The sequence below is a fragment of the Thalassophryne amazonica genome, chromosome 5 (genome assembly GCF_902500255.1).
Source record: "Thalassophryne amazonica chromosome 5, fThaAma1.1, whole genome shotgun sequence".
Taxonomy (NCBI): domain Eukaryota; kingdom Metazoa; phylum Chordata; class Actinopteri; order Batrachoidiformes; family Batrachoididae; genus Thalassophryne; species Thalassophryne amazonica.
In genome coordinates this window covers 69,592,755-69,619,413 of record NC_047107.1, presented here as the reverse complement: position 1 = coordinate 69,619,413, position 26,659 = coordinate 69,592,755, and the positions used below count along the sequence as shown (strand labels likewise).

At 45.0% G+C, this 26,659-nt stretch overlaps 1 protein-coding gene across 1 annotated transcript; it reads left to right on the top strand.

The window, feature by feature from the left end:
- The first annotated feature begins 6,579 nt into the window (after window positions 1-6,579).
- Window positions 6,580-25,679, top strand: prf1.5 (perforin 1.5). The gene is made up of 5 exons (XM_034170488.1): window positions 6,580-6,850; window positions 9,409-9,684; window positions 9,770-10,041; window positions 23,413-23,554; window positions 23,665-25,679. Exons 2-5 carry the CDS (start codon window positions 9,415-9,417, stop codon window positions 24,550-24,552), a joined length of 1,572 nt encoding a protein of 523 aa, XP_034026379.1. The 5' UTR covers window positions 6,580-6,850; window positions 9,409-9,414; the 3' UTR covers window positions 24,553-25,679.
- The last annotated feature ends 980 nt before the right edge of the window (window positions 25,680-26,659 follow it).

Below are 26,659 nucleotides of genomic sequence, written 5' to 3'. Positions count from 1 at the left end.
TACCTGAAGTACAAACACTGTCGGAAGAGCTCTACAATTTCTGACGCGATTTTTCATTGGACTGAGCAAAGCAGACGGCACTCTGTACATGAAGAAGTAAATACATGGCATCAGGTACGGACTACATAGTCAGGATTGTTGGGCAATGGAAAGAATATTTCATGAGGTGAAAGATTCCATCTTTCACCTCATGAAATATTCTTACCATTGCACTCGTAAACATTCATTATTGCATACTGTGCTTCTCCACCATAAAGCTGGGTATGCAACTGACAAACTTGCTGAAGGCAAACTGTCTACTACTGCCAGCTGGGAGCTGAGTTTGTGGTTAATAGAGGAGTGACGTCTTCACCTCTCACTCCAAACCGGCTAAGTAGTACTTTTCAGGCTCTTCACGAACTGTGTTTTTCTGGTGTTAAGGTGGAGGTGTTTTCCCACCTGACTAGTAGAAGATGAACTTGCTGACTGTTTTTGCTCTTCGCCAGCAGTACCAGATCCGACACGCGGAGACGGTGGCCACCCGGGGGAACTCGGGACTTGGCGGCTCCAGTATTCTCCTGGTTCGGTGGCGGAGGAAATCGTGTGGTTCCGGTTCTTCTCCAGACGGACGTCTCCTATCGTCGAGCCTGCCCACACGACACCTTGATTGATTGACTTTGTATTCATTCTGAAATCTGCTGTGTGTAGTTGTGGCATTCACAATAGTAAAGTGTTCATATTTGACTTCTTCTATTGTCCGTTCCTTTGCGCCCCCTGTTGTGGGTCCGTGTCACTACACTTTCACAACAGGATATCTCGGCCAGCGTCATGGACTCCGAGGGGCGTCACCCGGCAGTTGAACGGCCAATGGGAGAGCAGGGTGCACAGGCATCTGCAGGAGGCCTGATTGGTGAGTTGCAGCACATCCTCACCGCCTTTACTGCTCGGTTGGATCAGATGACCGAGCAAAACATCCTCCTGAACCGCAGGATGGAGGCTCTCTCCGCACAGGTGACAGCGAGCGCTCAGGGCGCTGCTACAGCTCCTCCTCCTGCCGACCCTGTGCAGGATATAAATGTTCCACTGGTCGTTCAACGACCCCCCCCCCACCTTCCCCTGAAGCATACATAAGCCCCCCAGAGCCGTACGGAGGTTGTGTGGAGACGTGCACGGACTTTCTTATGCAGTGTTCGCTCGTCTTTGCACAACGTCCCGTCATGTACGCGTCTGATGCTAGTAAAGTAGCTTATGTGGTTAATCTGCTTTGAGGAGAGGCACGCGCTTGGGCTACGGCGCTTTGGGAGCAAAGTTCACGGCTCCTTCATAAGTACACTGGGTTTGTGAGGGAGTTCAGAACCGTGTTTGACCACCCTAACAGGGGAGAGACCGCTTCAACTGTGCTGCTGTCAATGAGACAAGGATGCCGGAGCGCAGCCGCTTATGCAGTCGACTTCTGCACTGCGGCTGCGAGGTCCGGCTGGAATGACGCTGCGCTCCGTGCCGCCTTCGTAAACGGACTGTCGTCGGTCCTGACGGAGCACCTGGTGGCTAAGGACGAACCGCGGGAATTAGATGGGCTTATCGACCTCGTTATATGGTTAGACAACCGGTTGGAGGAATGCTGTCGGGAGCGAGACGAAGGACGTGGCCGGGTACGCGCCGTCCCTCTCCCTTCCGGGTTCGAAAAGGTTCCACGCTCCACAGCCGCAGCGCTCCGTGGGGCAACAGCTCCCCCTGCTGACGTTGCTAGGGAAACGCACAGGGAAAAAATGAGAACAGATGACAGAATGAGGAGGCTGGTCTGCGGGGAGTGTTTCATCTGCAGCTCAAAAGAGCACATACAGAAAACTGCCCCAAACGGCCACAACGACAACACCCGCCCTTAGAGACTGGGCTAAGGGGGGTCATAACATTCACGTGGGACACACACATATTGCCACACGACTCCCAGTTACAATCCTGAGCGGGGATTTAACCCTTCAAACCCCAGCACTGGTGGACAAGGGGTCAGAAGGGAATCTGCTAGACAGCAGATGGGCAAGGGAGGTAGGGCTCCCTCTGGTGGCGCTTCCTTCGCCATTGCAGGTGCGGGCACTAGATGGCACCCTTCTCCCTTTAATCACGCACAAGACACAACCTGTAACTCTGGTGGTGTCTGGAAATCATCGGGAGGAGATCGAGTTTTTTGTGACTCCTTCTACCTCCCGCGTGATTTTGGGTTTCCCGTGGATGTTGAAACACAATCCCCGGATTGATTGGCCGTCTGGGGTAGTGGTTCAGTGGAGCGAAACCTGCCATCGGGTGTGTTTAGGATCCTCGGTTCCTCCCGGTTTACATGCTAAGGAGGAGGTCAAAGTCCCTCCCAATCTGACGGCGGTGCCGGTTGAGTACCACGATCTTGCTGACGTCTTCAGCAAGGATCTGGCACTCACCCTTCCCCCGCACCGTCCGTACGATTGTGCCATTGATTTGGTTCCAGGCGTTGAGTTCCCGTCCAGCAGGCTGTACAACCTCTCACGACCTGAGCGCGAATCAATAGAGACCTACATCCGGGACTCATTAGCTGCCGGGCTGATCCGGAACTCCACCTCCCCGATGGGTGCAGGTTTCTTTTTTGTGGGCAAGAAAGATGGCGGACTCCATCCATGCATTGATTACAGGGGGCTGAATGAGATCACGGTTCGCAACCGATACCTGTTGCCGTTGTTAGATTCCGTGTTCACCCCCCTGCATGGAGCCAAAATCTTTACTAAGCTGGATCTTAGGAATGCGTATCACCTGGTTCGGATCCGGAAGGGAGACGAATGGAAGATGGCATTCAACACCCCGTTAGGTCACTTTGAGTACCTGGTCATGCCGTTCGGCCTCACCAACGCCCCCGCGACGTTCCAAGCCTTGGTTAACGACGTCTTGCGGGACTTCCTGTACCGGTTCGTCTTCGTATATCTGGGCGATATACTCATCTTTTCTCCGGATCCTGAGACCCATGTCCAGCGTGTACGTCAGGTCCTGCAGCGGTTGTTGGAGAACCGGCTGTTTGTGAAGGGCGAGAAGTGTGAGTTTCACCGCACCTCTTTGTCTTTCCTGGGGTTTATCATCTCCTCCAACTCCGTCGCCCTGGATCCGGCCAAGGTCGCGGCGGTGAGAGACTGGCCCCAACCTACGAGCCGTAGGAAGCTGCAACAGTTCCTCTGCTTCGGAAATTTTTACAGGAGGTTCATTAAGGGCTATAGTCAGGTAGTTAGCCCCCTGACAGCCCTGACCTCACCAAAGATTCCCTTCACCTGGTCGGATCGGTGCGATGCCTCGTTCAGGGAGTTGAAACAGCGCGTCTCGTCTGCACCAGTTCTGGTGCAGCCCGATCCCAGTTGCCAGTTTGTGGTTGAAGTGGACGCCTCTGACTCAGGGATAGGAGCCGTGCTATCCCAGAGCGGAGAGAATGATAAGGTTCTTCACCCGTGTGCCTATTTTTCCCGCAGGTTGACCCCAGCAGAACGGAACTATGACGTGGGCAATCGAGAACTCCTAGCGGTGAAAGAGGCTCTTGAGGAGTGGAGACATCTGTTGGAGGGAGCGTCAGTGCCATTCACGGTTTTTACTGACCACCGGAACCTGGAGTATATCAGGACCGCCAGGCGGCTGAACCCCAGGCAAGCCCGCTGGTCACTGTTCTTCGGCCGTTTTGACTTCCGGATCACCTACCGCCCCGGGACCAAGAACCAGAGGTCGGATGCCTTGTCCTGGGTGCATGAAAATGAAGTCAAAACTGAGCTGTTGGATCCACCGGAACCCATCGTACCGGAGTCCACTATCGTGGCCACCCTCACTTGGGACGTGGAGAAGACCGTCCGGGAGGCCCTGGCACGGAGCCCGGACCCCGGAACAGGGCCAAAGAACAAACTGTACGTCCCACCAGAGGCCAGAGCTGCGGTCTTGGACTTCTGTCACGGGTCCAAGCTCTCCTGCCACCCAGGGGTGCGTAGGACCGTGGCAGTGGTCCGGCAGCACTTCTGGTGGGTGTCCCTGGAGGCTGACGTCCGGGCATACATCCAGGCCTGCACCACCTGCGCCAGGGGCAAGGCGGACCACCAAAAGGCACAGGGACTCCTTCAGTCGCTTCCTGTGCCTCATCGCCCCTGGTCCCACATTGGTCTGGATTTCGTCACGGGCCTCCCGCCATCCCGGGGGCACACGACCATCCTCACAATAGTGGACCGGTTCTCCAAGGCGGCCCACTTCGTGGCCCTCCCGAAGCTCCCGTCGGCCCAGGAGACAGCGGATCTCCTGGTCCACCATGTCGTACGTCTGCATGGGATACCAACAGACATCGTCTCAGATCGTGGTCCCCAGTTTTCCTCGCAGGTTTCGAGGAGTTTCTGCCGGGAGCTGGGGGCCACCGTGAGCCTCTCGTCTGGGTATCACCCACAGACCAACGGACAGGCCGAACGGGCTAACCAAGAGCTGGAGCAGGCCCTGCGCTGTACCACATCCGCACACCCGACGGCTTGGAGTGAACACCTGCCCTGGATCGAGTATGCGCATAACAGCCAAGTGTCCTCTGCCACCGGCCTCTCCCCATTCGAGGTGTGTCTGGGGTACCAGCCCCCTTTGTTTCCTGTGGTGGAGGGAGAGGTCGGTGTGCCCTCGGTCCAGGCCCACCTGCGGAGATGCCATCGGGTGTGGCGCACCGCCCGTTCGGCCTTGTTGAGGGCCCGGACGAGGGCGAAGACCCATGCAGACCGTCGACGGTCCCCGGCCCCCGCATATCAGCCCGGGCAGGAGGTGTGGCTATCTACGAGGGACATCCCCCTCCGGGTCGAGTCCCCCAAACTCCAGGACAGGTACATTGGGCCCTATAAAATCCTCAAGGTCCTCAGTCCCGCCGCAGTGAGGCTCCAACTCCCGGCTTCACTGCGGATCCATCCGGTATTTCATGTGTCAAGACTGAAACCGCATCACACCTCACCCCTCTGTACACCCAGCCCGGCGCCGCCTCCTGCCCGTATCATCGACGGGGAGCCGGCTTGGACTGTGCGGCGGCTCCTGGACGTCCGTCGAATGGGCCGGGGTTTCCAGTATTTGGTGGACTGGGAGGGGTATGGACCCGAAGAACGCTCCTGGGTGAAGAGGAGCTTCATCCTGGACCCGGCCCTCCTGGCCGATTTTTACCGTCGCCACCCGGACAAGCCTGGTTGGGCGCCAGGAGGCGCCCGTTGAGGGGGGGGTCCTGTTGTGTGGGCCGCCAGAAGAGGAGGTACTGCTGGCCCACCACCAGAGGGCGCCCTGCCTGAAGTGCGGGCTTCAGGCACGAGAGGGCGCTGCCGCCCCACAAGAGTGGCCGAGGTGACAGCTGTCACCCATCGGCTATGACAGCTATCACCAATCATCTACGCCTCACCCCTGATAAAAGCAGGACGACACCTCCACCACGTCGCCGAGATATCGTCCTATCAAGGAGGTAATTTTCTCAGCCATTTTGACTGTGCTGTACGCACAAGTTTTCTCTTTTTTGAGTGTTGTAGGAGTTCCTGTCTACTACTGCCAGCTGGGAGCTGAGTTTGTGGTTAATGGAGGAGTGACGTCTTCACCTCTCACTCCAAACCGGCTAAGTAGTACTTTTCAGGCTCTTCACGAACTGTGTTTTTCTGGTGTTAAGGTGGAGGTGTTTTCCCACCTGACTAGTAGAAGACAAACTTGCTGACTGTTTTTGCTCTTCGCCAGCAGTACCAGATCCGACACGCGGAGACGGTGGCCACCTGGGGGAACTCGGGACTTGGCGGCTCCAGTATTCTCCTGGTTCGGTGGCGGAGGAAATCGTGTGGTTCCGGTTCTTCTCCAGACGGACGTCTCCTATCGTTGAGCCTGCCCACACGACACCTTGATTGATTGACTTTGTATTCATTCTGAAATCTGCTGTGTGTAGTTGTGGCATTCACAACAGTAAAGTGTTCATATTTGACTTCTTCTATTGTCCGTTCCTTTGCGCCCCCTGTTGTGGGTCCGTGTCACTACACTTTCACAACACCATACCTCTTATTTTGCTCTAAAGGATTCACAGAGACGAGAGAATAAATAAACTAGGTCAACCCTGTACCAATGTCAACAGCTCTTTGAGCACAGAGGAATATACTGTATATACCTGCTTTGGTTTGAGTTGTTAAACTGTATAAACATTTAAAGGAGCACTTTCTTAGTATTTTTAAATGTGCAACCATCTCCAGGAATGACACATAGTTTTTCCCTCTTTTCTGTGCGTCTCACTACACATACAGACATGCTTGGCACAGGGCGACTATTACTGAGAAAACCAACATTCCAGAACATCGAACGCAAAGCTGTCCTCATGGTTTTTATAAGGTCACACTGACAGGGCGGCTGAGACTTAAAGACAAACACACACACATGCACACACACACACAGTGCACATCCACTTCCCGTAAAGGGCTCACATTAATGTGCATCTTTTCTCTCTTGACTGTACAAAAACCTCCCTCCCCCACATGGCACGCAATGCTAACCCGCACAGCTGTGACACACTCAGAGAGGTTGATGTTGAACATGAAAACAAACCCACTCATGCTGAGGAAATTGCAAAGTCCTGAGGGGAGAAGAGAGGAATACAGTCCACAGCTGGAGAAGGAAACACCCTCTCTGGTCTTTTTCAAGTGCAAGTGCAGACAAAAGAGTGCACCCAGCACGCTGTCTGCACAGGCCGCCAGCAAAGCTGAAGCTTTCATCCGTGCCTTCATCTGCAGCAGCATCAAGAGTTTAACCAGTTCAGGGTTCACCATTTACAGTGTGCATCTATCAATGGTGTTAGGAAAGACGAAGACCCACAACCAACAAAATTCAGGAGGCAATACAAACTAAGGTAAGACTGCATGTCCCCTCTTAGAGCCTGATCTCTGGTTGTATGTTTTTGATGGGTTACATGATGCTCTATTCAGAGAGGATTAAAAACCCATTTAATTGTATCGTATTATCAAGGTTGCAATCAGCAGCGAACTTGCAGACTCGCTGCTGAGAAGTTGAGGCAGAATTTTGAGAATCGGAGAGGATAGGATAGGATTAAAGTAGCAATGAGCAGCTTAAAATGGTGTTATAATGAGATTGGTTCTTTAAATTAAAATGTTGCAAACAGCACTTATGACTAGTGATCTCAAGGTTATGGCCTTGCTTATTGGTATGGATCTTAATAACTTTATCAATACCTGATCAATTTCATGTGTGAAATAAATGAAGGTCTACACATTTTGAAGATCAATGCAACTATTTTCCTTTCTGATACCTGCAGATTTTGATGTCATGTTGCCAGATGTGACATAATGACATGTATGCTGCTGTAACACAGAAGCATCCAAATAAAACGTCTGCACTGATAAGTAGAACTGAAAATGTCTGTGGCATAGAATTTAGATGTCTTGAAAAATGTAGAACCTGTTCTCAATTGGAACCAGCTTTCAATTCAAATACCTATTAATGACTACTGTAATTGGACAGTGGTCTCGTTTGAGGGCAGGCGCTAAAGGGTTAAAATATGATGCAATAATCCTACATCCGGGGACAGCCCTCTCAAGCCGCGTTCACACCGGGCGCGATGCCAGCAACTGCAGCCACAGGTTGCCATGTAATCCCTATGTAAGGACGCGTTTTGGTGCCAAACCGCACAGCGCAACGCGAGTGAAGCGATTTTGAGCGTTTTTGTGCGTTTGTGGCGCGATATTGCGTCGCGTCGCGTTGCCCTCCTCCCCAAGTTGAAAAATCTGAACTTTTTCGTCTCGTCGCACCGCGATGACCAATCAGGGACTGAATATGTAGTGACGCGGAGATGTCTGGAGTTTGAAGATGTGAACATGCCCTGTATCTGGTAGCAGCCTGTGAGCAGGACTTATGTCTCTTTTGTCCTTCATTTCACAATCATGACAGAGTTTTTGGAGTGAGCAGCAGCACCACAGCAGCGGGAGCAGAGTTTCTTTCTCCTTTTATTTTACGTGTGCGCGCGAGTGAATCGTCTGTGGAGATTATTTTACTTATTAACTACACAGATGTATAATAAAACAAATGGTGACTGGTTTCTAAATACAATTATAACAGTTTTTTGGGAGAAGAGCAAGCTGCAGTCCACAGCAGGCAGCAGTTTTCTTTCTTTTTTTTTTTTTTTTAATTGTTTACATGTGCGCGCATGAACGGGATAGGAGGTCCTCAAGCTGGGTCCCACAGAGGAGGAAAGACCGCTGAAAGCAGCCATCATCCAGACGCAGCTCCTGGAGCAAATAATGATACTCCCTGTATTGGGAGCTTTCCACAACAACTCGCTCCGTGTGATCAAGGTCCGTCATGTTAACTTGACTGAAAACCGGAGCCGGCGAGCGGAATGGAAGCTCCTCCTATTTGATGACTCACCGGGGCGAATTTTCCAGCAAAAGCAGAGCGACACACCGGGCGAAGGAGGTGCGTCCGTCGCCTGGCGACCCACGCAAATTTGTAGCGTCTGATCATGCCTGGTGTGAACGCGGCATCAGAGTTTATGGCCAAATTACACAGCAAGCAAAGGGAAAATGCGGTTTGTTTATGACCCAGAGCTCAAACATGTCGAGGCGGTTGTGCAGGCGAGAGACCACAGCTACTCTAAAGTGTGTAGGCTAACGCCAACATGACCTCTCCCATTTGCCTCGTCTTCCCTTCTCCACTGGGAACTAAAAAACGGCACTTTTCACGACTGCTTCTGTGATTGCAGCCGAAAACAAAACAGTACACCATTTTTCAGTGTGAAGTGATGCTTTGTTTGTATTGCGCAATGGCAGGTTGTCCCCGGAAGTGGTCAAATCCCGCAATATCGCGCAGGGATTCAAACAAGGCTGCGCTGCCCTATTTAAGTATGAAATGTGAAAAATAACCATGTCATGAAACAGTTTTTCAGACAGCTCCAAAACATTGCATAAGATTAAAAAGGTTTGCTTTCATAAACAAACCATAACCCCCTTCTAATAAAAAAAAACTCCCTGTCTAGTGTTCTAGTGTCATTTCCCATCATGCAGTAGGATAATGATCTCTTAGCAGGATTTATTATTAGTTGCTGTTCGGTGTAGAATTAATATTTTGTGCTCGGTTCATGTTTCCACAATATTTATTTATTGAGATATATGATACGGGGCCTCTGAACATCAGCCCAGGCAAATCCGTTGCATTAATCCACCCCTGGGTGGGGGAGTAGGATAATATGATCCTATGTATAGACGTAAAATAAACAAATGTCAAAACATGTACTCTTGACACCATCTACAGCGTCAAAAAGTGTTACTCTCATATTTAAATTGATATCCATTTGGATTGGGAATGTATATATTTGGTATTGCATTGCAAAGGTGCCCAAAACAGTGTACATATTGTCATTTGTTCTACACCCTCAGCAGTGTTTTTTACATTTAGGTAACCATGCTTCTCGGAGTGATCTCACTGAGTAACCTCATCCTGTTTTTGTTGGCCTTGTCGACCACATGGGAGGCCGACAAAGTCCTGAGCTGTTGGATTGGTCCGGAGTTGGAGTGTGAGAAAGCTCCCTTTGTGCCAGGTCACAACCTGGCGGGGGAGGGTTTTGATGTGGTGCGGATGCGTCGAACAGGGGCGTACGTCATCAATGTCAAAGCTCATCTGGTCGATAATCACACCTGCACACTGTGTCACAACCGCTTCCAGAAAGGACAGGTGACAGTTATTGAACTACTTTATTGAAAAAGGGTCTGTCCTGTAATTTTTTTTATGTCTCACTTCTCTCCTCACTGTTTGACAGATTCAGAGGCTTCCTGCTGCAGTCCTGGACTGGCGGGCTTTCAGCCGCTGCAGCAAGCAGCTTTCGAGTGCCCTCCACCACTCAGTCGACTCTCTGTTACGCAGCTCCAATTCCCTGGTGAACAACAACTGGGGTCTGGGGCTGAGCCTAGATAAAGTGGGAAAACCTCTGCTGGGGGGAAGCCACTCAGATTTGGCAAGGTTTGCTCGTTCACAACACAATATGGACAAAGCCACTTTTGCTATCCATGAACTCAGCTGCACCCACTACAGGTAAGGTTTGATGGCGCACTATCCCGATGAGGTAACAGAAGTGGACGATCATGTGAGTGGACAGCAGGCTCACACAGTGATTCTACAATCCAGCTGACAAAGTAGTATGGATACCCTATTCACCAAAACAAAACAAAACAAAACAAAAAAACAGGAATTAAGGCAATTTTGCATTTTGCAATGTTGTTGTGCTTAAGTGGTTTCACAAGACACACACACACTCTGACTGCACACATCATCGCCAGTCACCTGCATTGGTGTAGTATTAACATAAGGGCTTATTTTTCAATTTTAATTTATTTTCATTTATATAGCACCAAATCACAACAGAGTTGCCTCAAGGCGCTTCACACAAGTAAGGTCTAACCTTACTAACCCCCAGAGCAGCAGTGGTAAGGAAAAACTCCCTCTGAGGAAGAAACCTCAAGCAGACCAGACTCAAAGGGGTGAATCTTTGCTTGGGCCATGCTCAGGCATGGACTGGCTTAGGGCCCACCGACACATATTTTGGGCCGGGGCTGTCATAATTTTATCTAAAAAAAAAAAAAAAAAGTTTAAAAAATCGTCCGTGACGGTATTTGAAACACAAAATGTGGCCATTGGTAGAATCTCTCGAAGGACACTGGGCTAATCCAATGAAATCTCTCAGCCTTCCTCGGCCCGCCCTCCCCCTCACGTTGACCCAGGTTATTAATTTCTGCCATTTGAGCTGAACGGAGTTGGAGAGAGTTAAGTGAATATCCGGCTATCGAAATGGATAAACAACAGAAACGTAAGGGAGGCGCAGAGAAGCTGCGAGAGAAAAGACTCAAAAGCCTACAAGTTGACGCAGCGAAATGTGCAACAATTACAGATATGTTTGCCAGTGCTTCAGCCACAGCAGCAGATGCAGGGCCATCAATGAGTGCAGCGCCGTCAACATCAAAAGCAGCCCAGAGTGCACTGGCTGTTGAGGTGGCACAGAGTTTGGTGGAACAGAATAGTAGGCAAACATAGAGGAAGAAGTAGCAATCCAGGTGGATTCGGAGGCCGAGGAGATGGAGGAGGAGAGACACGTGATCCAGGAGGAGGTCAGAACAGCTACTGACAACCCGGTAAGAAGTAGCTCGGCGAAATGTTAGCAGAATGACCGTCTTAAAGGGAGGACAGAGGGCTCTTGAACGACTGGCTTCACTAAATCAGTATGGGCGGAATTATTATGTGCCAAAAGTGTAAATTTAGGAAATTATTACAGCACTCATTTTATTCAGTCAGACTAAAACATGAATTAGCCTATAGAATTTTATGCACAACCTCGTTGGTTTGGAGGTGGTCACCCGTGTGTGTGTGTGTGAGTGACAGAGAGAGAAAATAGCCTTTGTTTTTGAATAATGCTATGAGTAGATTTGTTGTCCAACTTACCACATTAGATAACAGCCCTTGGCTACTTTATTTGACTTAAACCATGAACATTAATGCAGGCTATACTGTTATAAAGTGTCATTTGATTTTTGTAGGCTAATGTAAAGTTGACACTGGTGTGCAGATATTACAAAAACTGAATGACATCATTAATGTTCATGACGTCTTATGTCATGTTTATGATAGGCTCATGTCACTCTAATGTAAACACCTATTAGTCTAAATGTTCAGTGTTATTTCAGCTTGTTATAAATTTGTTGTTTGCAGGTGTTATAGCTTACAGTTGATCATGTAATATTAGTGAAACATTGCTTTGCTGAAATATGGATGATTATTGGTAGGTAACCAGAGAAATAACACTAGTGAAATGAACATTCCTGCCTCTTTCTGTTTTTCTGTGTTTAGTCAAGAGAGACTGTTGAAGGAGTCACAGGGAGATCAGGCAGTTGACTATTTTAGCCGCCCTCATCCCACAAAGGGGCAGGAATTTTTAAAGTTTCATCCACAACAGGATCCCACAAACCCAGTCGTCCAGAGGCTCTTTAACAGAACGGAAGACATAGCATGGAAATGTATGACGTATTGTAGTCAACGTCATGCTTTATTTTGTTTTGTTTGCCTTGCTTTTAGTAAGCCCAATGATCCAAGTGCTTTTATTAGAGGCATGACAGACTGGAGGCATGTGCACCAAAGAAGAGCATGAGAGAGGCATGGCACATAGACAGTGTGCTGAGGTATATTTTTTTAAACTGCTCCAGAGCAAGCATTGACCACCTCCTTGAGGGAAGACAGCTGACAGGACACCGTGAGCAGGTTAAGAAGAGACGTCAGGTGTTGGAACGTGCAGTGGAGCTGGTGAAGGTCATAGGGAAGAGAGGCTTAAGCTACAAGCAGGAGCACAATGAGGCTGCGTACAACTTGGACACTGACAGCCTCGATCATGGCAATTTTTTGGAATTGATAATATTGCTGGGGAAATATGATGTCTGCTTAAAAGAGCACCTCAGCAACATAAATGAAAAAAGTAACCAGATCCATGCTTCAGGAACCCAAGGCAGAGGTTCTCTGATCACCTTCCTGTCAAAAACTATAAATGTAATTTGTGGCACATTCTACTGCGCCTTATATTAATGTTTGAAATAACACAATGTGTGCATATATCCTCTGGTAATGGTATATGTTTTCGTGTATCGTATAAATAATCATGGTGGGCCGCCATGCCCAAAAATGCCCGGGCCATTTTTTGGTCCCAGTCCAGCCCTGGCCATGCAACAAACACACATTACAGAATTCACAAAACGAATATACAGGACCCACACCATCATAAGCCATCAGGCAATTGTACACAAAGGAAAAATGGAGCAGGAGGACAAACAAAAGATTTCCCTGAGCAGAATCCAGCATGCTAGATGCCTCAATGCTGAAGATCCTGGCAAGTGGATGAGGTCCCACCAAGCAGACGAGGCCATGGGTATGCCCACATATAACCTGACTGTGGTTGACATATGGCTGCTTTTGGAGAAAAATGGTCTGCCTGGATGACCCAAGCTGGTTATGTAGGGCCTTGGCTGTTGCACCATGTATTACCAGTTGTCTGTCTGTCCTCAGATTAATCCTGAAAGGTTCTTCTTCTTATTGTTTTGGCTGCTTCCATTAGGGGTCGCCACAGCAGTTCATTTCCATCTCACCCTGTCCTCTGTATCTTCCTCTGTCACACGAACCACCTGCATGTCGTCCCAAGGCACATCCATAAACCTCGTCTTTGGTCTCCCTTTTCTCCTCCTGCCTGGTGACTCCATCCTCAGCATCCTTCTCCCTATATACCCTGGGTATATACAGTAGTGTTCAGAATAATAGTAGTGCTATGTGACTAAAAAGATTAATCCAGGTTTTTAGTATATTTCTTATTGTTACATGGTAAACAAGGTACCAGTAGATTCAGTAGATTCTCACAAATCCAACAAGACCAAGCATTCATGATATGCACACTCTCAAGGCTATGAAATTGGGCTATTAGTAAAAAAAAAAAAAAGTACAAAAGGGAGTGCTCACAATAATAGTAGCATCTGCTGTTGACGCTACAAACTCAAAACGATTATGTTCAAACTGCTTTTTTAGCAATCCTGTGAATCACTAAACTAGTATTTAGTTGTATAACCACAGTTTTTCATGATTTCTTCACATCTGCAAGGCATTAATTTTGTTGGTTTGGAACCAAGATTTTGCTCTTTTACTAGTGTGCTTGGGGTCATTGTCTTGTTGAAACACCCATTTCAAGGGCATGTCCTCTTCAGCATAAGGCAACATGACCTTTTCAAGTATTTTGACATATCCAAATTGATCCATGATACCTGGTATGCGATATATAGGCCCAACACCATAGTAGGAGAAACATGCCCATATCATGATGCTTGCACCACCATGCTTCACTGTCTTCACTGTGAACTGTGGCTTGAATTCAGAGTTTGGGGGTCGTCTCACAAACTGTCTGTGGCCCTTGGACCCAAAAAGAACAATTTTACTCTCATCAGTCCACAAAATATTCCTCCATTTCTCTTTAGGCCAGTTGATGTGTTCTTTGGCAAATTGTAACCTCTTCTGCACGTCTTTTATTTAACAGAGGGACTTTGCGGGGATTCTTGCAAATAAATTAGCTTCACACAGGCGTCTTCTAACTGTCACAGCACTTACAGGTAACTCCAGACTGTCTTTGATCATCCTGGAGTTGATCAATGGGTGAGCCTTTGCCGTTCTGGTTATTCTTCTAGTCATTTTGATGGTTGTTTTCTGTTTTCTTCCACACGTCTCTGGGTTTTTTGTCCATTTTAAAGCATTGGAGATCATTGTAGATGAACAGCCTATAATTTTTTGCACCTGCATATAAGTTTTCCCCTCTCCAATCAACTTTTTAACCAAACTACGCTGTTCTTCTGAACAATGTCTTGAACGTCCCATTTTCCTCAGGCTTTCAAAGAGAAAAGCATGTTCAACAGGTGCTGGCTTCATCCTTAAATAGGGGACACCTGATTCACACCTGTCTGTTCCACAAAATTGACAAACTCACTGACTGAATGCCACATTACTATTATTGTGAACACCCCCTTTTCTACTTTTTTTTTTTTTTTACTAATAGCCCAATTTCATAGCCTTGAGAGTGTGCATATCATGAATGCTTGGTCTTGTTGGATTTGTGAGAATCTACTGAATCTACTTGTTAGGGTCCCTTCAGGTTGTTTTTGAGGTCTTGTATTTTGTCTTCTTCCTTGTCTGTCTGTCCTGTCTTCTGAATGGTCAGTGTCCAAGTTTCTGTTGTATTTGCTCTGTCCATGACTTCTGTCTTTGTGAATCTGTGGGTTTGTCATTTGGATGGAGTTGGAGTCAGGTGTGTGTGTGTGTAGGTGCATGTGCACGTCTGGTTAGTGTGCTCAGCTATATGCGCATGTGTCCTGGCACGCCCCCCTCCTAGTCCACATTGACATGCATGCCGGCCCTCATCTGTGTGGATGTGTACGAGTACGTCTGTGTGTGTGAATGCAGTTATACATGATTTCCTCAGGCGCTCAGTCCTCACTTCTTGTCTTTGTCTCCTCTTCTGTCTTGCTGCGTATGTGTGCATATTATCCCTCCTTCTTCTGTGTTGTTCCTGGTGCATGTGCGCTCTGTGTCTGGGTACTTCTCACTGAGCGTGCAGTGCTGTCGGTCTGGTTAGACCCCGCCCTTTGTTCACATTATGTTTTGTCTGTTCTCTCATCTTTCTTTCCAACCAAGTTTGTCCTACACTCCTGTGGTTGCTTGTGTCTTGGTCTTTCCACTGTGTGTTTGTCATTGTTTGTCAGCACGGTGCCTGCTCCCAGACTACCAATAACCAGCAAAAATCTATTTAAGCATAAAAATTCAAAAAGAAAAAATAATATAGCACCTTCAACTGCACCACAGACTAAAACAGTTAAATGTGGTCTGTTAAACATTAGGTCTCTCTCTTCTAAGTCCCTGTTAGTAAATGATATAATAATTGATCAACATATTGATTTATTCTGCCTTACAGAAACCTGGTTACAGCAGGATGAATATGTTAGTTTAAATGAGTCAACACCCCCGAGTCACACTAACTGTCAGAATGCTCGTAGCACGGGCCGAGGCGGAGGATTAGCAGCAATCTTCCATTCCAGCTTATTAATTAATCAAAAACCCAGACAGAGCTTTAATTCATTTGAAAGCTTGTCTCTTAGTCTTGTCCATCCAAATTGGAAGTCCCAAAAAACAGTTTTATTTGTTATTATCTATCGTCCACCTGGTCGTTACTGTGAGTTTCTCTGTGAATTTTCAGACCTTTTGTCTGACTTAGTGCTTAGCTCAGATAAGATAGTTATAGTGGTCGATTTTAACATCCACACAGATGCTGAGAATGACAGCCTTAACACTGCATTTAATCTATTATTAGACTCTATTGGCTTTGCTCAAAATGTAAATGAGTCCACCCACCACTTTGATCATATCTTAGATCTTGTTCTGACTTATGGTATGGAAATAGAAGACTTAACAGTATTCCCTGAAAACTCCCTTCTGTCTGATCATTTCTTAATAACATTTACATTTACTCTGATGGACTACCCAGCAGTGGGGAATAAGTTTCATTACACTAGAAGTCTTTCAGAAAGCGCTGTAACTAGGTTTAAGGATATGATTCCTTCTTTATGTTCTCTAATGCCATATACCAACACAGTGCAGAGTAGCTACCTAAACTCTGTAAGGGAGATAGAGTATCTCGTCAATAGTTTTACATCCTCATTGAAGACAACTTTGGATGCTGTAGCTCCTCTGAAAAAGAGAGCTTTAAATCAGAAGTGTCTGACTCCGTGGTATAACTCACAAACTCGTAGCTTAAAGCAGATAACCCGTAAGTTGGAGAGGAAATGGCGTCTCACTAATTTAGAAGATCTTCACGTAGCCTGGAAAAAGAGTCTGCTGCTCTATAAAAAAGCCCTCCGTAAAGCTAGGACATCTTTCTACTCATCACTAATTGAAGAAAATAAGAACCCCAGGTTTCTTTTCAGCACTGTAGCCAGGCTGACAAAGAGTCAGAGCTCTATTGAGCTGAGTATTCCATTAACTTTAACTAGTAATGACTTCATGACTTTCTTTGCTAACAAAATTTTAACTATTAGAGAAAAAATTACTCATAACCATCCCAAAGACGTATCGTTATCTTTGGCTGCTTTCAGTGATGCCAGTATTTGGTTAGACTCTTTCTCTCCGATTGTTCTGTCTGAGTTATTTTCATTAGTTACTTAATCCAAACCATCAACATGTTCAACATGTTTATTAGACCCCATTCCTACCAGGCTGCTCAAGGAAGCCCTACCATTATTTAATGCTTCGATCTTAAATATGATCAATCTGTCTTTGTTAGTTGGCTATGTACCACAGGCTTTTAAGGTGGCAGTAATTAAACCATTACTTAAAAAGCCATCACTTGACCCAGCTATCTTAGCTAATTATAGGCCAATCTCCAACCTTCCTTTTCTCTCAAAAATTCTTGAAAGGGTAGTTGTAAAACAGCTAACTGATCATCTGCAGAGGAATGGTCTATTTGAAGAGTTTCAGTCAGGTTTTAGAATTCATCATAGTACAGAAACAGCATTAGTGAAGGTTACAAATGATCTTCTTATGGCCTCGGACAGTGGACTCATCTCTGTGCTTGTTCTGTTAGACCTCAGTGCTGCTTTTGATACTGTTGGCCATAAAATTTTATTACAGAGATTAGAGCATGCCATAGGTATTAAAGGCACTGCGCTGCGGTGGTTTGAATCATATTTGTCTAATAGATTACAATTTGTTCATGTAAATGGGGAATCTTCTTCACAGACTAAAGTTAATTATGGAGTTCCACAAGGTTCTGTGCTAGGACCAATTTTATTCACTTTATACATGCTTCCCTTAGGCAGTATTATTAGACGGTATTGCTTAAATTTTCATTGTTACGCAGATGATACCCAGCTTTATCTATCCATGAAGCCAGAGGACACACACCAATTAGCTAAACTGCAGGATTGTCTTACAGACATAAAGACATGGATGACCTCTAATTTCCTGCTTTTAAACTCAGATAAAACTGAAGTTATTGTACTTGGCCCCACAAATCTTAGAAACATGGTGTCTAACCAGATCCTTAGTCTGGATGGCATTACCCTGACCTCTAGTAATACTGTGAGAAATCTTGGAGTCATTTTTGATCAGGATATGTCATTCAAAGCGCATATTAAACAAATATGTAGGACTGCTTTTTTGCATTTACGCAATATCTCTAAAATCAGAAAGGTCTTGTCTCAGAGTGATGCTGAAAAACTAATTCATGCATTTATTTCCTCTAGGCTGGACTATTGTAATTCATTATTATCAGGTTGTCCTAAAAGTTCCATAAAAAGCCTTGTTAATTCAAAATGCTGCAGCTAGAGTACTGACGGGGACTAGAAGGAGAGAGCATATCTCACCCATATTGGCCTCTCTTCATTGGCTTCCTGTTAATTCTAGAATAGAATTTAAAATTCTTCTTCTTACTTATAAGGTTTTGAATAATCAGGTCCCATCTTATCTTAGGGACCTCGTAGTACCATATCACCCCAATAGAGCGCTTCGCTCTCAGACTGCAGGCTTACTTGTAGTTCCTAGGGTTTGTAAGAGTAGAATGGGAGGCAGAGCCTTCAGCTTTCAGGCTCCTCTCCTGTGGAACCAGCTCCCAATTCAGATCAGGGAGACAGACACCCTCTCTACTTTTAAGATTAGGCTTAAAACTTTCCTTTTTGCTAAAGCTTATAGTTAGGGCTGGATCAGGTGACCCTGAACCATCCCTTAGTTATGCTGCTATAGACGTAGACTGCTGGGGGGTTCCCATGATGCACTGTTTCTTTCTCTTTTTGCTCTGTATGCACCACTCTGCATTTAATCATTAGTGATCGATCTCTGCTCCCCTCCACAACATGTCTTTTTCCTGGTTCTCTCCCTCAGCCCCAACCAGTCCCAGCAGAAGACTGCCCCTCCCTGAGCCTGGTTCTGCTGGAGGTTTCTTCCTGTTAAAAGGGAGTTTTTCCTTCCCACTGTAGCCAAGTGCTTGCTCACAGGGGGTCGTTTTGACCGTTGGGGTTTTACATAATTATTGTATGGCCTTGCCTTACAATATAAAGCGCCTTGGGGCAACTGTTTGTTGTGATTTGGCGCTATATAAAAAAAATTGATTGATTGATTGATTAGTATGTTGGGTCACTTCATGTTTGCACTCTTCAGTCATGTATGTTGTGTTCTCTGCCGCCATCTAGTGTCTTAAATTAGTCTTCACACTTCTTCTGAGTTTCCAGCTGGAATTAATTCACTCATCAGACTCTGTATTTAACCTCACCTGTGTTCATGTCCCATGCTGGTCCATTGTAGCTGATTCCTGTGCTGCTTTTCATCTTTGTCCATGCAGTGTGCTACTTATCATTCTGTTGTTAAAGTGACTGCTCACCTTTTCTTATGTCCTGTGTTCTCCACTGCTCCCTTTTTGTAAGTACTCAGTTCTGGTTTTTGCACTCCCTGGAAGATTGTCAACTTAAGTTTTGCTTTGTCTCCTCATGCCCTGGATCTCCCCACAACCTGAGTGGGTGAACTTTGTATTTTGGTTGTTCCTGCTCCTCCACTGTTTTTGTATCTTGCCACCAGTCCAGCATTAAACCTGGTATTCTTTAAAAATTCAACCTTTTGTTGTGACTGCTCTGCATTTGGGAAATCTCAGCCTTTGTTCAGATCCTGGCCTCAAATCATAACACTACTGGTACCTTGTTTACCATGTAACAATAAGAAATATACTCAAAACCTGGATTAATCTTTTAGTCACATAGCACTACTATTATTCTGAACACTACTGTACATGTATATGTCCAAACCATCTCAATTTCACTTTGTCTCCAAACCTGTGCTGTCCCTCTGATATGTTCATTCCTAATCCTGTCCATCCTCATGACTCCCAAAGAAAATCACATCTTCAGCTCTGCTCAAACATAGCTGACCTCACAACCATCTTGTAAACTTTCCACTTACATTTTTCAGATATCCTGTCACAGATCATTCCTGCTACCTTTCTCCACCCTGCCTACACTCTCTTCATGTCTCTGCCACATGCTCACTTGGATAGTTGACCCCAGGTATTTGAACTAATCTACCTTAACCACCTCTAATTCTTGTAATGACACTATTCCACTGGGCTCCCTCTCATTCACACACACAAACTCAGTCTTGCTCCTACTGACTTTCATTCCCCTGTGCCCAGTATCGCCACCTCTCTAGGTTCACCTGGACCTGTTCTCTACTCTCACTACAGATCAGTCATCTGCAAACATCATAGTCCATAGAGACTCCTGTCTGATCTCATCAGTCAACCTGTCCATCCCCACTACAAACACTGAACATCTCAGACCTGATCCTTGTTGCAGTCCCACCTGTACCTTCAATTCATCTATCATTCCCGCTGTGCATCACACTGCTGTCATACTGCTGTCACAGTGCCCTTGTATATTGCTCAAAATAATTAGAGGAACCCTGTGTTCCCCTAAAATAATTAGAGGAACCCTGTGTTCCAGGCAGATAGACAGATTGCTCAAAATGTCATTGTTGTCCTTTCGGCTATCAATTTCAATTTTCAATTTATTTTCATTTATATAGCGCCAAATCACACTAGAGTTGCCTCAAGGGGCTTCACACAAGTAAAGTCTAACCTTACTAACCCCCAGAGCAACAGTGGTAAGGAAAAACTCTGAGGAAGAAACCTCAAGCAGACCAGACTCAAAGGGGTGACCCTCTGCTTGGGCCATGCTACAGATGCAAATTACAGAACAATTCACAAAATGAATATACAGGGAATGCTGTTGGTGCACAGGACAGGAGGGTCTCCAGCACAAATACCACACCCATCTATGGATGGAGCTGCACCTTAAACAGAGAGGAAAACAGAATCAGACATCAGAAAGACAAGAAATACAGTATAATTTGTCAGCATTAAACAACAAGAAAAACAGGAAATACTGAGGTGATCGCCAGCCACTAGCCCTAAGCTTCACTAAAAGACCCAGAATTTAGGTAAAGTTGAGGCCGCGGCACGCTCAGTTTCCTAATAAAATGAATTAAAAGCGTAAAGCGTAGAACTATACTATGCCAGTATGCTAGCCATACGAAAGGGAAAATAAGTGCGTCTTAAGTCTGGATTTGAAAGTCTCCACAGACTGTTTTATGACGCAGGGAGATCATTCCATAGAACAGGGGCACGATAAGAGAAAGCTGTATGAAAGGCAGACTTCTTATTCACCCGAGGGACACAAAGTAGTCCTGCACCCTGAGAACGCAAAGCCTGGGCCGGTACGTACGGTTTAATTAGGTTAGCTAGGTAGGGAGGTGCCAGTCCGTGAACAATTTTATAGACTAGTAGCAGAACCTTAAAATCTGATCTCACTGGGACAGGAGATCAGCTGGCTGTTCCCATTTGTTCGGGGTAGCTACAGCAGATACAGCAAGACTGCTCAAAATAATTGTGTGTGTATATATATATATATATCCTGTTTTAAGCAGTGTATATATCCTGCACTACCCTCACATACTTCTCTGCCACTCCAGACTTCCTCATAAAATACTACAAGTCTTCTCTTGGTACCCTGTCATAAGCTTTCTCTAAATCCACAAACACAATGTAACTCCTTCTGGCCTTCTCTGTAATTCTCCATCAGTATTTTCAGAGCAAACATTGCATCTGTAGTGCTCTTTCTCGGCATGAAATCATATTGCTTCTCACAGATCTTCACCTCTTTTCCAAGTCTAGCTTCTATTATTGTTTCCCATAACTTCATGCTGTGGCTGATCCAATTTATGCCTCTGTAGTTATTGCAGCCCTGCACATCACCTTTGTTCTTAATTTGAACAAGGAAACTTATTCTGCACTCCTCAGGCATCCTCTCACTTTCCTACAATCTGTTTAGAAACCCAAATGACACCTCTCAAAAACATTTCCATACCTTCACTTGTATGTCAACTGGACAAACTGCCTCTTCACTCTTCATAGCCATCCTCACATCCTTTCTAATTCCTTTCTCTTCCTGATTTACTCTCTCCACATCATACAGACTTCCCTCTCATTTTCTACATTCACCTGCTCCTCAAAATATTCCCTCCAACTTCTCAACACACTCTTCACTTGTTATTGCATTACCATTTGTATCCTATATTACCCTAACCTGCTGCACATCCTTTTCAGCGAGGTCCCTCTTGTCCTCCTCTCTAAGTGTTCAACTTCATGTACAGCTTGCTATGTGATTAAAGCTGAAAAGCTGCTCTGCAGAAATTCCTTGCTAAAAAATTTCCATCATCCTGCATACATACTATAGATAGTAAGAAAGTAAAAATTATTTGTATAGCACATTTAAACACATCTCACACTGACCAAGGTGCTGTACATAATCCATTAAGTAAGAAAATAATAATAAAAATTACACTTACAAATCAACAATCTAAATTCAACTGACATCAAGAAACAACAATTAAATTAGACGTATCAAGGTAAGACAGACAATTAAAACGTGGGAAATGCTAGAGTAAAAATGTGTATTGAGTCTGGATTTAAAAACCGTAATCGAGTGGGCATTTCTAATATCAGGTGGAAGCTGGTTCCAAATCTGACGACCAGCAACTACAAAAGCTCTGTCACCTTTATGTTTAAGCTGGGACCATGGAACATGGAGGAGACCTTGGCTGGAAGATCTACAAGATTTGGTAGCTACCTTAAATTGGATGAGATCAGCTATATAACTGGGGGCCAGGGAGTTAAAAGTTTGAACACCATCAATAAGATCATAAATTGAATCCTAGACTGGACTGTGAGCCAGTGCAGGGAGGCTAGGACCAGGGCTCACTTTTTTTTTAGATGTTGGTGCTTTAAACTTTGAAACCCAGACAGTGGCCGCACCAAGGGGGGGCCTGGGGGAGCCTAACCCCCCAATGATGAGCCAAGCCCCACCCCCCAATAATTCTGCCAATAATGTGAATAGCGACTGACATATTTGTGGATCTCAACTGCAGTTTTGCACTGAGAATGTCTCAATATTGCGTAACTGATGTAAGTGATGAATGTGTGTGTTCGGTGATCCACCAATGCTTAATCACACTTCACAAACAGAATTTTCAGTTTTGCAAATAAACATTTATTTGTAAAAACCCACACACAAGTTACAAATCAGAAATTTGTGGTTGTGGATCACAAAGCACATGTACAAATCAAAGGATATTTGTAAATAACCCTCTGTGCATTTTGCAAGTATTAATGAGACAAATTTAACTCCATACTCCAAAAATTTAGGTTTCCTAAATATTTATTACAGCCACTCTTAAAACTTCACTTTTTATAATTACTGGTAAATTTTAGAATTGATTTAGATGAGATATAGTTATCTCACAGGAATATATCACAATTATCTGGGAACTACTTTTTGCACAGGAATTCATCAAGCACGTCGGCTGCAGCCATGCACTAACACAGAATATACAGAAGCTGTACATCGTTGTTCGGCAATCATTCTAAGTGATGTGTGTGTGCATTGATACCACATTTTAGAGGAGCACAGGTGACAAAAACATATACCTTGGTATTTATAGAGCAATTTACTATATATTGTTCGACATTTTGTGGAGCCCCCCCAACAAACATTTCCTGGCACCGCCACTGAACCCAGATAATGTAGATATTTCTTGGCTGCAAGAAAAAGTTTCAGGAAAGATATTAATTTACAAACCTTATGCAAAGTATGGACGATTTAGCCCACAATGGATAACACAAGGGGAGACCTCAACATGAACTTGACTGTTATCAATGACCCACAAGAGTCAAGATTCCATTCTCGCACTGCAGTTGAACAGCACATGCTGTTTTTTTCCCCCCTTCTTTTGTTGTTATTGCAGCTACAGGCTGGCTGACCACCCCCAGCTGAGTGCAGAGTTTGGAAAGCATCTGAAGAGACTCCCACAGAGTCTTAATACAAGTCAGGACAGAGCGCTTTACAGACGGCTGATCCATACCTATGGAACCCATTACATCCAACAGGTGAGAGTCACAAGTTCTACAAAAATTACATTTTGCACAACACCAAATAATGATCTCTGAAAGGTTATGGTTGACGGGATGGACTTTTCTTTTCATGATTTGTTTCCCAGGTCCACCTTGGAGGTAAAGTGAGGCGAATCACCGCTTTCAGGACCTGTCTTGCTACCCTAAAAGGCTTCTCCGAGTCAGAGATCAAAACGTGTCTGAACGTTGAACTCCGTATAGCTCTGGGCTTTCTCCCTGCCAATGCATCCTTCTCCAACAAGTGCAATGATCTCTTGAAGGGTAACATGAGCATAGGCTTCTACCAGGGTTTCATGAGCCATAAGATAGAAGTCATTGGAGGGGAACGCTACTTTCCAGATATACTCTACCAGCAGGACCCCTCTGAAGCATACCACAGCTGGATGAACAGTCTCTATGACAACCCTGATGTGGTTTCTTACGCCATCTTCCCTCTGCACAATCTGATTGAGGATCGTCAGGTCAGTACTAATCTCAGAAATACAGTCACAGAGTATATAAAAGAGAACCAGCTTTCAGAGGACCAGTTTGGTTTCAAGAACTGTTCCCCAACTCCAAACCTGGACCATAACTGCTGCCCTCTACGTGCCGGCAGAGGGACTCTCAGACTGGAGATCCACAGAGCTGCTGGTCTGAAGGCAGACACCTTCACCAAAACAGACGCCTACGTTAAGATCTTCTACAGTGGCATGTACGAGGAGACGGAGACTGTGATGGATGACAATAACCCAGTCTGGAATGCGACATATGACTTTGGCTCAGTGGAACTTAGCCAGGAGTTGAGATTTGAGGTTTGGGATAGAGATGTGCTTTATAATGATGTAGCAGGGAGATGTGTCATCTTCCCTGAGCGGGGAACTCACTCTCTAAGCTGTCAGCTGAACAAAGGAGTTCTCTATTTCACTTACACCGTGACATGTGACACACACCTGACAGGCTTCAGGTGTGGCCGATACTCCCCCAGTGCAGAATAAGTCACCAGTTAGAACATTTTATTTATGTAAAAAAATATACTGCTTAACAAGGGCTAAAGCCAGGTCCAGAAATAGTGAGACCAAATGTGCTTTAAGTGTTGACTGTCAGCTTTAATTGAACAGCTTTATTAAAAAATATCACAAGAATTTTGGAATTACAGCCATCCATCTACAGAAGCCTATAATACCTTCAGAGTTGTCATGGGTGCATTGATAGCATCCTTCACTGGGGCTTTTCTTACACAGCCACTCAGTTTTAGAGAAGTGACTCCTCCAGTTTTACCATACGGTACCATACTGTCTGAATTTCTGAATGACTGATGTAAATGAAGCCATTATAGCCTTTGGAAATGGAGGGACTGTGTCTAAAATTGACTGTAATTCCTAAATGGTTAATGTGAAAATTTTGTTAAACGTCTTGAATTAAAGGTGAAAGTCGACACTACACGCACATCTTTGATTATTTAATTTCAACTGAAATTCCACAACTCCTTTCCATGAAATTAGTCACTTTCTTAGTGTGGGGTCAGAAATTTGATCTTAATCATTTACTAATAAAAATCAAATCACTTCTTTCCATCCACAGACCCAATGTATCTTAGAATCAGACTAATCTGAGAGCTCATATTACTGTAAATTTGAGAATTATCGTATGTTCCAGAGGATAGGTTGCACCTGTTAAAAATGGCTTCTTGAAGAGATAAAACTCCTAACTCGCTCATTAAGTTAGAATTTTTGTGCATTGTTTAAGTGTACTTTTTATTATTGCCATTTATTATTTTATTCCTGGAGTTTATTTTGTTTAGTGCTTTGATTCCTGTTAGAGTCCTATAAAAATACTTACTGCAACTATTATTATTAGGAATAACAAACTGTTTTCTTTATACATATGTTGCACCCGAGTATGAATCGCTACACCAGCCTGAATGCACCTGCCAAGTTTGTTCAAAATCAAATTAGCCATATTTAAGCTATATCTTGCTAACACACACTCATACAAACATAAGGTAATAAGACTAAGGCGATCATAAGATCGTACACTTCAGGCAGTGTTGCTTATAAACAAAGTTCCTTTGCATGTTCACCCAAATGTTTGTCAATGTGGTATAAATTGTAACTGGACTGCATTTATGTGCCACTTTTCCATCAGATGCAGACACTTTGAGTGTCTGCATCTGATGTAATGATGCCTGTCTCTCTCACACACGTCAGTTTGATGCCATACAGTGTGCACAGCTGCACAGAGAAGATATTTTAGCTTGTAAGTTTTTTTTTGCTTCCATGTTTTCTAAATAAGAATTAAGGTTAAGTTGTACAAGGATTGTTTTTTCTTTCTTAATGGGTGAATTTTTGTTTCAAGGTGTCCAAACTATGAAGAGTTAAGTCTTTCAGAAGTATGGTATCTGCATCAGTTGGTCACTTCCTTTCTGGTGGAGAAATGGGTCTGTCCTCTCATGCTCTTTGACATTCTTATTAGCAGGGAAGCTTCTGCTGTTAAGCCTGTTTCGATCTGGGCCATTGCTGAAAATAAAGTCTGACAGAAGTAGGTTGAAACAAACTAAAGTTTTCAAAACTTGTATAAAGTGTTGAAACCGTTCCTCTACAGTTTAGCTCCTTCCGCAGGTCTGTAAGTAGCATGCCACATATATTTTGGGAAACTGTGTTTCTGACCCATTCCAGCTGCTTAGAACTCTTGCTTACATCACAAAATTGTGATAGAAAATAGAAAATCATGTTAACCAAGAGTCCTTTCAGAATAGTTTTCACTGTTTATTCACAATCCCTTGCTGGTAAAGAAGGCATCAGACTGAGTAAAACAGCTAAATCTCTTCCACAGCTTTCTTGAGAAAACCAACGATACAGTTTTAAAATAGTGTCTGACTTGTAGACTGACTCAACTCGTTCAGCTTAGTAAAATTATCTGCTCGGCACGTGACCTTTGTCCTTAAAGAGGCACAAGGACAAAAAGAAACATCTCATTTCCCAGCTGGTCTGTCAGTTTTCACTCACATTATCCCCTGTAATACCACCAAGTAGCCCTGTGTGGAAAACACTGCTCTTGACGGAATGTGTGAAGGCCATCATTTCTTGCTCAGTCTGTAACCTC

What these genes read in the sequence shown, in the direction of transcription:
- prf1.5 (XM_034170488.1), top strand. Translation starts at nt 9,415, where the DNA reads ATGCTTCTCGGAGTGATCTCACTGAGTAACCTCATCCTGTTTTTGTTG. An exon ending in CTCAGCTGCACCCACTACAG is followed by an intron (nt 10,042 to 23,412) that starts GTAAGGTTTGAT and finishes TTGTTATTGCAG; the next exon opens with CTACAGGCTGGCTGACCACC. An exon ending in GAACCCATTACATCCAACAG is followed by an intron (nt 23,555 to 23,664) that starts GTGAGAGTCACA and finishes TTTGTTTCCCAG; the next exon opens with GTCCACCTTGGAGGTAAAGT.